Source organism: Oncorhynchus mykiss, chromosome 27, assembly GCF_013265735.2.
Source record: "Oncorhynchus mykiss isolate Arlee chromosome 27, USDA_OmykA_1.1, whole genome shotgun sequence".
Taxonomy (NCBI): domain Eukaryota; kingdom Metazoa; phylum Chordata; class Actinopteri; order Salmoniformes; family Salmonidae; genus Oncorhynchus; species Oncorhynchus mykiss.
Window position 1 is genome coordinate 5,564,925 of NC_048591.1, and position 12,811 is coordinate 5,577,735.

Here is a 12,811-nt window from a genome sequence, read left to right on the forward strand (position 1 = left end):
GGTCTAAAGAACCATTATGATATGAAGGAAATGCATTTCAGAAGATGAGTTGGCCTACTGTATGTTTTCTGGCTACGCACCATACCATAGGATGTAGGCTTGTTCATTTAGCAGACAAGATATGCTTATAAGTCCCGTGCCATTATTTTAATCGCATAGTAAGAAGAATATAACTGAATAAATAAGACATTTTTCCCCATTCCAGGGCAAGTGTGCATATGAAGTGGCTATGTTGAGCGTAAAAGTGATCACTTAAAAACCAGGTCCTATATGCTAGATTTATCTGGCACCTTTAGTTGTGAAGGATAGGTCGCAGGCGCTGTTCTCTCGTCAAGTGATCACGTCATTCGTATATGCACTCGAATAGCAATTGGAGGCCGCTTTTCTGCCGGTTCTCATCCCTACCTACCTGGTCAAAAGTTTTAGAACACCCACTCATTCAAGGGTTTCTTTATTTTTACTATGTTCTACATTGTAGAATAATAGTGAAGACATCAAAAACTATGAAACACATGGAATCATGTAGTAACCAAAAAAGTAAAGTTACCAGAAATTGCGGCCCAAATAAATGCTTCACAGAGTTCAAGTAACAGACACATCTCAGCATGAACTGTTCAGAGGAGGCTATGTGAAGCAGGCCTTCGTGGTCGAATTGCTGCAAAGAAACCACTACTAAAGGACACCAATAAGAAGAGACTTGCTTGGGCCAAGAAACACGAGCAATGGACATTAGACCGGTGGAATATGTCCTTTGGTCTGGAGTCCAAATTTGAGATTTTTGCTTCCAACCGCTGTGTCTTTGTGAGATGCAGAGTAGGGGAACGAATGATCTCTGCATGTGTGGTTCCCATCGTGAAGCATGGAGGTGGTGGTATGATGGTGTGGGGGGGGGCTTTGCTGATGACACCGTCAGCGATTTATTTAGAATTCAAGGCACACTTAACCAGCATGGCTACCACAACATTCTGCAGCTAGTAACCCCCCCCCAAAAAAAGTTAAACAAATCAAAATATATTTAACACTTTTTTGGTTACTACATGATTCCATATGTACTATTTCATAGTTTTGAAATCTTCAATCTTATTCTTCTACAACGTAGAAAATAGTAAAAATAAAGAAGAATGAGCAGTTGTGTCCAAACTTTTGACTGGTACTGTGTGTGTGTGTGTGTGTGTGTGTGTGTGTTTTTTCACTCAGTTTCAATCGGCTGTTGAACTTCATCCTTCAAATGAATCATCCCCAGCGAGATGAGTTTTAAAAGCATGATACTGTTTTGATGATAAGTGTTTGTGATTTTTGATTGCATTTGCATTGATGTCAGAGTGGTTAGATGGACAATAGAGCCCTGAGTATCAGGCCATTAGCGACCTGATGGTTGTTAGCGAGTTAGGTACTACCAACGCAAGTCCTGAGTGCACAAGAGGAGATTACTGTGACTCAGCGGTCACATGGAATTTTACTGAGGTCATGACTCATGACTGCCGGTGTGGCGGTAAGACAGTCACCGCAACAGCCCTAGTGCACATACCTTCTCTTTTGGTTTGGTGGGTTTAGGTGGTGGTGGGACAGAGCGAGATGCCTGTTTCTTCATTTGTTTCCCTTCGGGTGCTGAGGGGACACAGGTTATAAGAGTACCAACGTTATCTACTATCCCATTTAGAGCAAATCAGTGCTTTAGACCGCATCAAGAGAGAAACTTTATTGTATTTAATAGCGTTAACAGTTGGATAAACTAACGTGCAAGGGAAAACAGCTATATTCTAGACATTTCAGAAAGGGGTCATCATAACCATTACAATTGGAGATGTCATGCTATGGCTCCTCCTACCCGTGTCTGTGATGGGCGTGGCTAAGCTCTGCTGCTGGGGCTTCCTCTTGGTTTCTGTGGGCGGAGACTTGGAAGCCCCTGCGCCCTCCTTTTTTGCAGTCCCCTGGGTGGGCTGTGGTCTCTGATGCTGCTGTGGTGGCTGCTGGGGCTGGGGTGTTGGTGGGGAGGGGGAGCTCTGGAGTGAGGAGGACGATGAGGAAGAGAAGGAGGAAGGGGAGGAGGGAGGGGTGGGCTGCTGGGGCTTACGTTCCTTCCTACTAGCAGCACCCGTGGGTGCCGGTGCAGGATGTTTCTGGTCTTGCCCAGGGGCGGTGGTGCAGCTGGGGGCCTGGTCGTTTGGGGGGGTAGGGTTGTCGGCTGGGGGAGACTGCAACTGTGGCGGTGACTGTTTTTGCTTCTCCTCACCTGGCTTCGGGGGAGGGGTTACACTCTTTTTGCGAGGGGGCTCCTCCTTCAAAGGGGGCGGGACCTGTTTGAGACTGGGCTCAGTGCTTGTTGGGCCCTTGACGGGGTGTAATGCCTCCTTTTTTTCAGACAGTTTGTTCTTCTTCTTGCATTTTTTGCCTAAAAATAAAAATGATACAATCCCATCAATTACACTGAGAACTGTGAATGACAAAGACAATGTGGCTTTATGCAGACACAGACCTTTCACTTGCTTCTTGAGAAAAATCTTGGAAGGCATCCACTGCAAGTTCTGACACTTTCGGACCCTGCGACAGACAACATACAAGCATTACAGTCAGTCACATCAGTCAAACATTGTGGCGTGAAATGAGTGAGACTGGGATAATCGCTCAACTCAATTCAACATAACAGGATTCTCAATTTCTCATACTCACTTGCAACACTGCTTCTTGATATTGCGGCCCCCGAACTTGGGCTTGTCCAGGCAGTTGGTGCAGACTCCGCAGTCGTCGGGGACCTGGCAGCCGGGACACTGCCTGCAGCGCCGCGACCGCCGCCCTTTCCTGGGCGCCGCCCCTCCCTCCTGGATGATCTTGGTGTGCCTCATCACCGGCTTGATGGGAGGGGACTGGGGCTCCGCCTCCTCCGAGCCCGCCACTGAAGATTTGTCTGGGGGGAGGGGGGGGCATTCACAGCATAATATGGCGACGGATCAAAAAAGGTCCCAAGTGGAAACAGGTAATCACTCTTGTAATGGGGTGCCAGGCCAGGAACATATGAAACAGAATGAGATACGGCCCTTATCAAACGCCACGACTTCATTGATTTGTCGGAGGAGCATTTGATTATGCGAACGGGTCATACTTCACTACAAATATTCAAAAGGGGGCGTGCCCATTTAACACGGATCTCACCATCATTCCCCATGGAAGACAGGATCTTCTCCCTCTCCTCCCACGGCAAGGCACTGAGAGTGGGCATGTCGTCGGGGAACACGGCCCGGTTGCGGCCCAGGGCCACAGCGGCGCGCCGACACACGTGCTTGATGCGCGGCCCTCGCACCGACGTCTCCGAAGAGTCGCTCTCATGACTCTGGTGGAGTAAAGCCAAAAACAAATCTGCAGTTAAAACTCACTTCACTGGCTCGAGATAAAGTGGCCGAATTCTGGGTCTGTGTTTCATTTTATTATTATTTTTTTTAAAAAATTAAAAAAAATCTATGTTAACTCTAAATCAGTCTCTGAAAGGGGCTACTCTGTAATAGGGTTATCCCAATACCAGTATTGAGAAGCTATGCAGGTTCGTGGAAAGGAAACAAGGCATGAGGCAGACTTACATTTCTTGAGGAAAATAGTTATGTTGCAGACACACAGCCTGTTATCGCAGTCACATTTTGTTTATTTTTCCAAGCTATAGACTACCATACAATCATTTACATACAGCAAAGTCTTGAAGCAGAGTTCAGTCTGCTTCAAGTTCTTTTTTGGTGGAAAATCAAGTATCACCATACTGGTATCGTGACAGCCCTAATCTGTAAACCATCATTCTCAAGGCTCTCTTACCAGTTGACGACAGTCCTCTTAAATACATACACATCTTTCGGGGGTGGTTTTTCTAAAGGAGAATATATTTGTGCACGTCTGTCTGCATAATGCATAATGTACAACGTGGTTTGGCAGAAGTCCCCTTGAATAAACCCCTTTCAGGGACATTCCTGCTATCAAGTTTCAGTCTGTGTTCTAAACACTCACAGTGCTATTGATGGCAGCAAACATTCTCAGAATCATGTCAAATGATTTCATTGTGGTTGTGAGGAGATGGCAATGAAACGTACCAAAACCCTTTCCGTGTTAAAGTAAACCAACAGAAATAGCCCTAGTCAGCGGAGAAGAGGCTGCGGGGGAGGAAGAGGGGAACTAACCTGAACTTTAGGATGGTCTGGGGATTTCAGCGACTTGCTCTTCTCGATTTTGAACAACTGCGCTTTGGCCTTCTTCAGCAGGCCTGCCACCCGCTTGTCGGCCACAGGCTGCTTCTCGGCGTGCGCCAGCATGGAGCCCAAGGATGGGACCGCCGGCTTCTTGCTGCCGGTCTGCCCCGGGGGAAGGCCTGCCTGCTGGGCAGGGACACATGTTTTCTCCTTCTCCCCAGGCTCAGCCTCTGGCCCCCTCTCCGAAGGCCGGGTCTTTTTGGAGGCGCGGCCCTTGGTCAAGATAAGGGGGATAGAGGAGTGGACTGCAGCCCTTTCTACAGGTGCTGCCTCTGTACCCGAGTCTACGGACACAGACTTCTTCCTCCCAGGTGTCTTTTTAGGAGCGAGGGAGGTCAGAGACTCCTCCCCTTCCCGCCCCTCCCCGGAAAACAGGCTGGGTGTCCTATTGGGAGAGGCGTCTGGAGTGGACGCCTTGCCTGTCCTCTCCCAATCTTTTCTGCCCTCCCTTTTGTTCTCTTTCTCACGCTCTCTGCTTTTCTCGGTCTCCCTTTCCTTCTCCTTGACAGGAGCCGAGTCCCGGGAAGCCGAGGCGCTCCTCTCTCTCCCCCCTTTCCCAGCACCACGGCCCGTCTCCTGGGGGCTGGAAGTGAAGAGAGAGAAGAGTTGGGAAGAGGAGCAAGAAGCGGAGTTGCCACCCGCACCACCAAGGTTCCCGGCTGCTCTATGTCCGTCGGAGGAGGAAGGTCCGTGTGTGGAGTGGCCCAGGGGGCCAGGTGAGAAGGTGCTGAAAGCGGCAGGCGTTAAGGCACTAGTGGGCAGAGAGCTGAGGGAATTACTGGTGCTGCTGGCACCAGTGGAGATGGAGCCTGTCAGCACAGACAGTTCAGAGGGACCTTTTCCAGGCGGGGCCCCTGGCTGGCTGCTCCTCGTGGTCATGGAGTGTGAGGGGGACCGGGGTTGACCTCGCAGGGGTCCCGGGGTCGTCCTCTTCTTGCGTCTCACCGACCGGCCCGACTTGGGGGAGGACTGGAGGGGAGACAGCGATCCCGGGCTGCTCCCCGATGACGACTGCAGGGTGACCGACTCAAAGATGCGCGAGTGTGCCTCGCTGGGCGTGAAGCGCGGGGCGCGCAGCAGGGGGCTGCGCTTCTGGAGTGGCGACTCGAAGCGGGACGAGGGGTGCTGCTGGTGGTGGTGGTGATGTAGTGGAGAGAACAGGCGGGTGCCCACCCCGGTCCCACCACCCGGCGCCGGGTAACCCGCTGAAGCAACCGCCCCGGTACCAGCGCCATGGGGCATTAGACCCACGTCTTGAGCCGTGAGAGGTGGAGGGCGGAAGTTGTCGAAGATAGGCTTGCGGATAAGGCCCTCCTTCGCATACTTAGCAGAGGAGAAGTACTGCTGATCAGTGCGAGACCGAGATGTCCAGCGGAAGGTGGGCTCTCTCAGGATGGACCTGCGCTTGTCCTGCAGGCTGGAGAGCACCAATGACTGGCCCTGGAGAAACGGGTGGGGCAGGATCCAAGGGGAGTGGGTGTGATGCTCCGCTGTGTTGGAGCCTGACTGGGCCTGCTGCGGGGAGCTAAGGAGAGGGGGGGGCGGGGGGGACGAAGACGAGGAGGCGGCGGAGGCGGCCTGTTGAGAGTTGGACATCAAAACTCCCGTGGCCGGGCTGATGATAGCCTTCTTCCCTCCGGTGACCAGGCTGCCTCTTCCCCTCGCCCCAAGGCTGCCCCTGCCCACACCCTGCCCTCTGCGGCCCCTCCGGCCCCGCTCAATCAGAACACGCTGCTCCGGCTCGGGCTCTGACGGATGCCTGGAGGAGTGCAGCATGTCCCCCTCCCTCTCTCCCTGGGAGGATGGGGAGTGGTCTCGCTCGTCGTCATGCTCATCATCAGGCTCGGACAGGGCCTGAGTGCCCTCCGAAGCCTGGGAGTCGCACGACGAGTCGTCCAGACTGGGGCTGCTGGATCGGGACGACTCACCCGACGAGAGCTGGGAGGAGTGCAGGGACACCGCGCTGGAGCCACATGAGGCGACGCTGCTGCTGAAGCGCCCATTGCTGGTGCTGTTGTTGCAGCTGTTATTGAGCAGGCTGGCCGCCACGGCCGTGGCCCTGCTGGGTGTGACAGTGGGAGGCGGGGGAGGGATGGTGTCGACCGGAGCTGCGGTCACAGCTTTAGCAGCGGCGGCGACTGCAGCTGTAGACGCCCGCATGGGGGAGGCCGCCAAAGCGGGATGGGGGGCAGCGACGGGGGGCGGAACAGCATCTAACCGTGCCATCTTCATGTGGGGGTGAGAGGCGCCGAAGCTGCCTTCGTCCTCGATGAAGCGCTTTGGGGTTTTAATGATGCGCAGCGAGACAGTGCTCACCACGGGCATGATGAACTGCCTGATGTTCTTCAGCTGCGTTCTTCTCCTCCTCCGGATGCCTGCCTCCATGGCTGCTGCCCCTTGGCCTCCTATGGCAACCACCTCCTTCTCTAACAGTTTTTTTTTCTGTGCACCTTTCTTGGCGCGCTGCAGCAGCTGCTTGGCGATTGCGGCGTCAGTGCGTTTGGAGGGGGGAACGATGCGCACAGGCTTGATGTGGCGAGGGCTGGTTCTCAGGTTCAGTGGCCTGCCCAGCTTGGAGGGAGAGGATGAGGGGAGCGGGCTTGAGGAGCTGTGGACGTCAGGGCTGTCGTCCTCCTCAGCAAAGTGGGACGCCCTGAGCTTAGACTGCTGTTGAGGAGTGTGGGGGTCCGTATCTCTGTCCCGGCGGACGCTGAAGGACTTTTGTTTGGTTTCCTCTGAACAAGAGGCCTGGGCAGCAGCAGCTTCGGCTTTGAGGCGCTCGGCAGATGGAGGCCGTCCTCGTCTGCGCCGGGGCACGCCGGGCACCGGCACACACTTCCTGGCAATGGCCTTGAGTGGGCTCAGTTTGACCTCCCGCAACCGCTTCAGTTTGGTCACCTTGGACTCGCGGTTCGCTTTGGGAGGCTTGGCCTCTGTGTCATGCTGCTGCACGGAGCCCAGGGGCGTTCTCTTTGTGGCTTTCCTCTCCTCGTCCCGGTCCCTGCGGTGTGTAGTTGTGGAGCTGTGCTCCTGCCCCACCTGCCTGCTGTCATTGTCTGTATGGCTGCTGGCCTGCAAACTTCTCTGGGTGCCAGAGGCTGGAGGACGGCCTCTCCTCTTCTCTCCAGAGCCAGGCGGCCTCCCGGGCAGCCGCTTGGCCTTCTCCACAGGCCACTCCTGGCCCTCGGGTTTCCCCGAGGAAGGCGAGGGGGAAGGGCCGGCGCCTGCGGACCCTTTCTGTGCAGTCAGGGCCCGCGGGGGTCGGCCTCTGGGCTTCTTCTCCTGCGTGGGAGTAACTGGTACAAAACATACAAAAATAATGGGTTTCAAATAAGTGGGGCTACTTCTACTACTTTTGAGAGAGACACACACACAACTAAAAGTATGTGGACACCTACTTGTCAAACATCTCATTCCAATATCTTGGGCATTAAAAGGAGGTTCTGCTCAGCGACTTTCTCTATTCAACCTGACAGAGCTTAAGAGGATCTGCAGAGAAGAATGGGAGAAACTCCCAAAATACAGGTGTGCCAAACTTGTAGTGTCATACCCAAGAAGACTCGAGGCTGTAATCGCTGCCAAAAGGAGCTTCAAAGTACAGAGTCTGAATGCATGTGTAAATGTGGTATTTCAGTAACAAAAAAAATATAAAATGTGCAAAAATGTCTAAAAACCTGTTTCGCTTCATCATTATGGGGTATTGTGTAAATTCCCAAGGATTTAAAAAATACATACATTTTAGAATAAGGCTGTAACGTAAGAAAATGTTGAAAAAGTAAAAGGGGTCTTTATACTTTCCGAATGCACTGTATATACACACACAAAAGTATGTGGACACCGCTTCAAATTAGTGGATTCGGCAACAATGGCTCAGCCACAAAATGGTAGGCCACACAAGCTCACAGAATGGGACTGCCAAGTGCTGAAGCGTGCAAAAATCAACTGTCTACGGTCGCAACACTCACTACCAAGTCGCAAACTGCTTCTGGAAGCAGCATCAGCACAAGAACTGTTCGTCGAAAGCTTCACGAAATGGTTTTCCATGGCCGAGCAGCCACACACAAGCCTAAGATCACCATGTGCAATGCAAAGCGTCGGCTGGAGTGGTGTAAAGCATCGCCGCCATTGCACTCTGGAGCAGTGGAAATGCGTTCTCTGGAGTGATGAGTCACACTTCACCATCTGGTAGTCCGATGGACAAATCTGGGTATGACGGATGCGAGGAGACCGCTACCCGCCCGAATGTATAGACACTGACAGTTGTGGGTGCATTGCATGATATATTGTGGTCTCTACCTTCTTGCCCTTTGTGCTATTGTCCGTGCCCAATAATGTTTGTACCATGTGCTGCTACCATGTTGTCATGTGTTGCTGCCATGCTGTGTTGTCATCTTAGGTATCTTTATGTAGTGTTGTCTCTTGTCGTGATGCGTGTTTTGTCCTATATTTTTTATTCTAAACCCAGCCCTCGTCCAGGCGAGAAGCCTTTTGGTAGGTCGTCATTGTAAATAATAATTTGTTCTTACCTGACTTTAAAAGGTTAAAGGTTAAATAAAATAGAAATAGTGCCAAACGTACAGTTTAGAGGAGGAGGAATTTGGTCTGGAGCTGTTTTTCCATGGTTTGGGCTAGGCCCCTAAACAGCACAGCATACAAAGACATTCTAGACGATTCTGTGCTTCAAACTTTGTGGCAACAGTTTTGGGAAGGCCCTTTCCTGATTCAGCATGACAACGCCACCGAGAACAAAGCGAGGTCCATACAGAATTTGTTTGTCAAGAACAGTGCGGAAGAACTTGACTGACCTGCACAGAGCCCTGACCTCAACTCCATCACCTTTGGGATGAATTGGAATGTCAACTGTGAGTCAGGCCTAATCGCACAACATCAGTGCCCGACTTCACCAATGCTCTCGTGACTGAATGGAAGCAAGTCCTTGCAGCAAAGTTCCAGCATCTAGCGGAAAGCCTTCCCAGAGGAGTGGCGCAGCAAAGGGGGACCAACTCCATATTAATGCCCATGATTTTGGAATGAGATGTTGGACGAGCAGACTTTTGGACGAGCAGACTTTTGGTCATGTAGTGTACATAAATAAAAAAACACCTCACCTGCAAACGTCCTCGACTGACTCTGCATTCTTCGGTGTTCACTGACTGTACCAAAGCCTCCAAACGCTCCTTCCTATGGCGGGAAAAGACAAGAAACATGAATTCTGACCAAAACGTTAACACGTTTGCCGAAATACTTCAATAGAATAACAGCATGATTAAAGTGTTGTTTTTTTAAGGTCAAAGTGATGAATGAATAAACTGATTCAGAATTCAAAGCATCCAAACACACAATATTCAGGCCTAGCCGTGCACTTCAGTCATCCCTGTACTGATAGTTTAGTCCCCTTAAAAATGACGGTAGTCCCATCTCACTTTCACCAGGCTGCTGACTCACTCCAGTCAGGTTCCAGTCATTCCATTTCCCTATGTTTTCCAGATTAGGTGCCTAAACCCGCTGGAGAAGGTTGTCAGAACGTTAGACATTCTCAATTTGAAAATGTCCAACTCGAAGCTGAGTAACACAGTAAAGCCAAAACCACAAGTCAGTCGAGCATTTTCCTGTCTTAGGTAAATGCTAAGCTGATTAGGCACGCTCAGGAAAAAAAGTCTCACCGTCTAAAATATCTGAATAAGAGGCCAGGTGGCAAAACGCCAAGAAGAGCAATTGAAGCAGGGGTCGGCGTTAGAGTTCAGAAATCAACCTTTTCAAACGCAGAGCATAAGAAATAAAAATAATCTGCGTTTTAAACCATTTCACTTGAGTTTTATACTGAAAGCCAAGTTGTTGTTTTTTCTTCAATAGGAGTGATCAGGGGCATGCAAATATACTATTCCCTTCACAGAAAATACATTAGCGCAAAACATAATTCAGCAGAAAATATCTTAATGTTCATCAGAAGCGCAACACTATTTGGCTAGGAGCCACACAAGTAAATGAGCTTACAATGAAAAAGCAAGGTACTTGTGCAAAAATGATTCGTGGCCATGATGTTTCAATGATAAACATTAGAACTAATGTATCCAGCTACATTTTCTGTTTGGCTTGAAGTTAATCTGGCATTTTACCTGAGAAAAGTAGGCTACAGCGAGAAAAGTAGCTACACAGTCAGAGCGTAGTCTGCTGATATAATGCCTGTTAGTGAATTCCCATCCTGGGGAAGAGCAACTGAAACACAAAATGTGTCTGATGTCAGGCAGTAGTGATGCACCGATATGATATTTTTGGCCGATATCCTATATTGTCAGTCAATTTTTTAAATTTTTTTATACCGATATTTACAATTTTTGCAGCCTTTTAAGCATTCTAGTACAGTTAAATAGCTGACACACACACTCACACACACACGGACGCAGCGGTCTAAGGCACTGCATCTCAGTGCAAGAGGCATCAACTACAGTCCCTGGTTCGAAACCAGACTATCACATCCGGCAGTGACTGGGAGTCCTATAGGGCGGCACAAATTGGCCCAGTGTCAGCCGGACCGTCACTGTAAATAAGAATGTGTTTTTAACTGACTTGCCTAATTAAAGAAAAGGTCACACACACACACACACACACACTAACCAAAAGATATTTTGTCGAAATTTACATAAATCCCCATTACCAGTAAAACATAACCAAACGTATTTCTTTCACTCACTTGCTGTGATGTTTCGTTGTTCATTTGTTTCATTCTCAACCAGGATTTCTATGGAATGCCATTTGGATCTTTGTGTGTCAAATAACACAACAAACTGTTTCAGTAGCTATAGTTAGCTAGCTAACTACATAGCTAGGCGTCATCTAAAATAATCCTAATTTATAAGACAGTTCTTATTTGGTTAATGGTGGTCGGACACATCTATGCGAAGCTAGCCACAATAAGGATTAGGTACAATAGTGGAATTTGCAGTTAGCCTTCAAAATAAAAAGGTATGGCATAATTCTACTATTTGTATTCATTTGCATCACTGTCAGTTACATACTTTTATTTTGAAGTTAAACCACAAATTCCACTATTGTACCTAATCCTTATTGTGGCTAGCTTCACAACACATAACCCGGTCCGGTCGAGCATCACTAGCCAGATGAAGCTAGCTGGCTGCTTATGTTTGCTTGGGAAACAGGGTGAAGTAGCTGACTAGCTATTTATTTTCATGAACTGAAGTTCAATTTCAATAGACGAACAACAAGTGGCAACCTAGCTAATACTTACTCACAAGGATCCCTAAATCATTGCTAAGAATAATGAAAATGACTGCAGGTTCTACTGGTGATTGTTTTCAGGTTGGTTACATTGGTGCTAGCTAGCTACCCCAGCAGTTGTGGTCAAACAAATTATGCTTTATTACAAATGCGTTAATGCAAACACCGGCCACGAACAAACTTTTTTTGTACAGCTTTGACAGTGCTACTATCTTTGACACGCAAAGACCCAAACGGCATTCCATAGTATGTATGTCGTGAAGCTAATAGCAGTGACGCTATTACTGTGTAACTCCGGTAAGGCAAAATCTGAAAAAAAATAGCTCACTTGGTGGTGTGTACCGGGTGCTCGACCAGTCGGCCAAAGTCAACATCACCCACGACAGAGAACGGTTGATTGTCAAGGTTAATTAATTCCATTATCTTGGCTTTAATGAATTTCGGCTGAGTTGCCTCGCTGAAAAATGTCTTACTCTTTCAAATAACTGCTCGATCTACACAGCAGACACTGTGGGCTAGGTTAGGAGTCCTGTGTTGCACGTGTAGCGCAACATTTCACGTGCAGTTATTACGTTATTTAGGTATGCACGGTAGCCTTCACATCGGTTTTTAAAACCTGTTTTGGAGACCGGTTTTTGTTCGGAATTTCAGATGACTGACGTGACCCGTTACTCAGGCCCAGAAACTAGGATATGCATATACTTGGTAGCATTGGATAGAAAACACTGACGTTTCTAAAACTGTTAAAATAATGTCTGTGAGTATAACAGAACTAATATGGCAAGAGAAAACCCAAGGAAAATCCATCCAGTTCTTTTTTTTTTTTGAGGTAACAGGTCATTTCAGTGGTAGCCTATGGGAAATACAAATAGATAGGACCCATATTGCAGATTCCATGGCTTCCACTTGATGTCAACAGTCTTTAGAAAGGGTTTCAGGCTCTTTTTTGTTTTTTAAATGAGCAAGTAGTTGGAAGAACTACAAGGTGTCTCATTAGAAAAGTAGCCTTGTTGGTGCGTGAATGAGGTGCTCGCTCTTCGTTATTTATCTTCCCTATTGAACATACTATTCTACTATAAATGTACTATAAAACGCCCATTCATTGTGTAGCTGGGACCATTGGGATTGCAAACAGAGGAAGATCTTCAAAAAGGTAAGTGATTTATTTAAAATCGCTTTGTGATTTTGTGACGCCTGTGCTGGTTGAAAAAGTATTTGTGTGGGGCGCTGTCCTCAGATAATTGCATGGTATGCTTTCGGCGTAAAGCCTTTTTGAAATCTGACAACACAGTTGGATTAACAAGAAGTTACGTTTTTAAAATGATGTTTGACACTTGTATTTTCATGAA

At 48.8% G+C, this 12,811-nt stretch overlaps 1 protein-coding gene across 5 annotated transcripts in view; it reads right to left on the reverse strand.

The window, feature by feature from the left end:
* The window catches only part of kmt2a (lysine (K)-specific methyltransferase 2A), a 54,263-nt gene that overhangs the window by 33,048 nt on the left and 8,404 nt on the right, over positions 1 to 12,811 (reverse strand). For all 5 annotated transcript variants that reach the window (XM_021587356.2, XM_021587353.2, XM_021587354.2 and 2 more), the window contains exons 2-8: positions 9,335 to 9,407; positions 4,158 to 7,522; positions 3,151 to 3,328; positions 2,671 to 2,905; positions 2,477 to 2,541; positions 1,829 to 2,392; positions 1,529 to 1,608 (exon numbers count right to left, since the gene is read on the reverse strand). In XM_021587356.2, the coding sequence (XP_021443031.2) occupies positions 1,529 to 1,608; positions 1,829 to 2,392; positions 2,477 to 2,541; positions 2,671 to 2,905; positions 3,151 to 3,328; positions 4,158 to 7,522; positions 9,335 to 9,407 (4,560 nt within the window). The remainder of the gene's footprint in view (positions 1 to 1,528; positions 1,609 to 1,828; positions 2,393 to 2,476; positions 2,542 to 2,670; positions 2,906 to 3,150; positions 3,329 to 4,157; positions 7,523 to 9,334; positions 9,408 to 12,811) is intronic.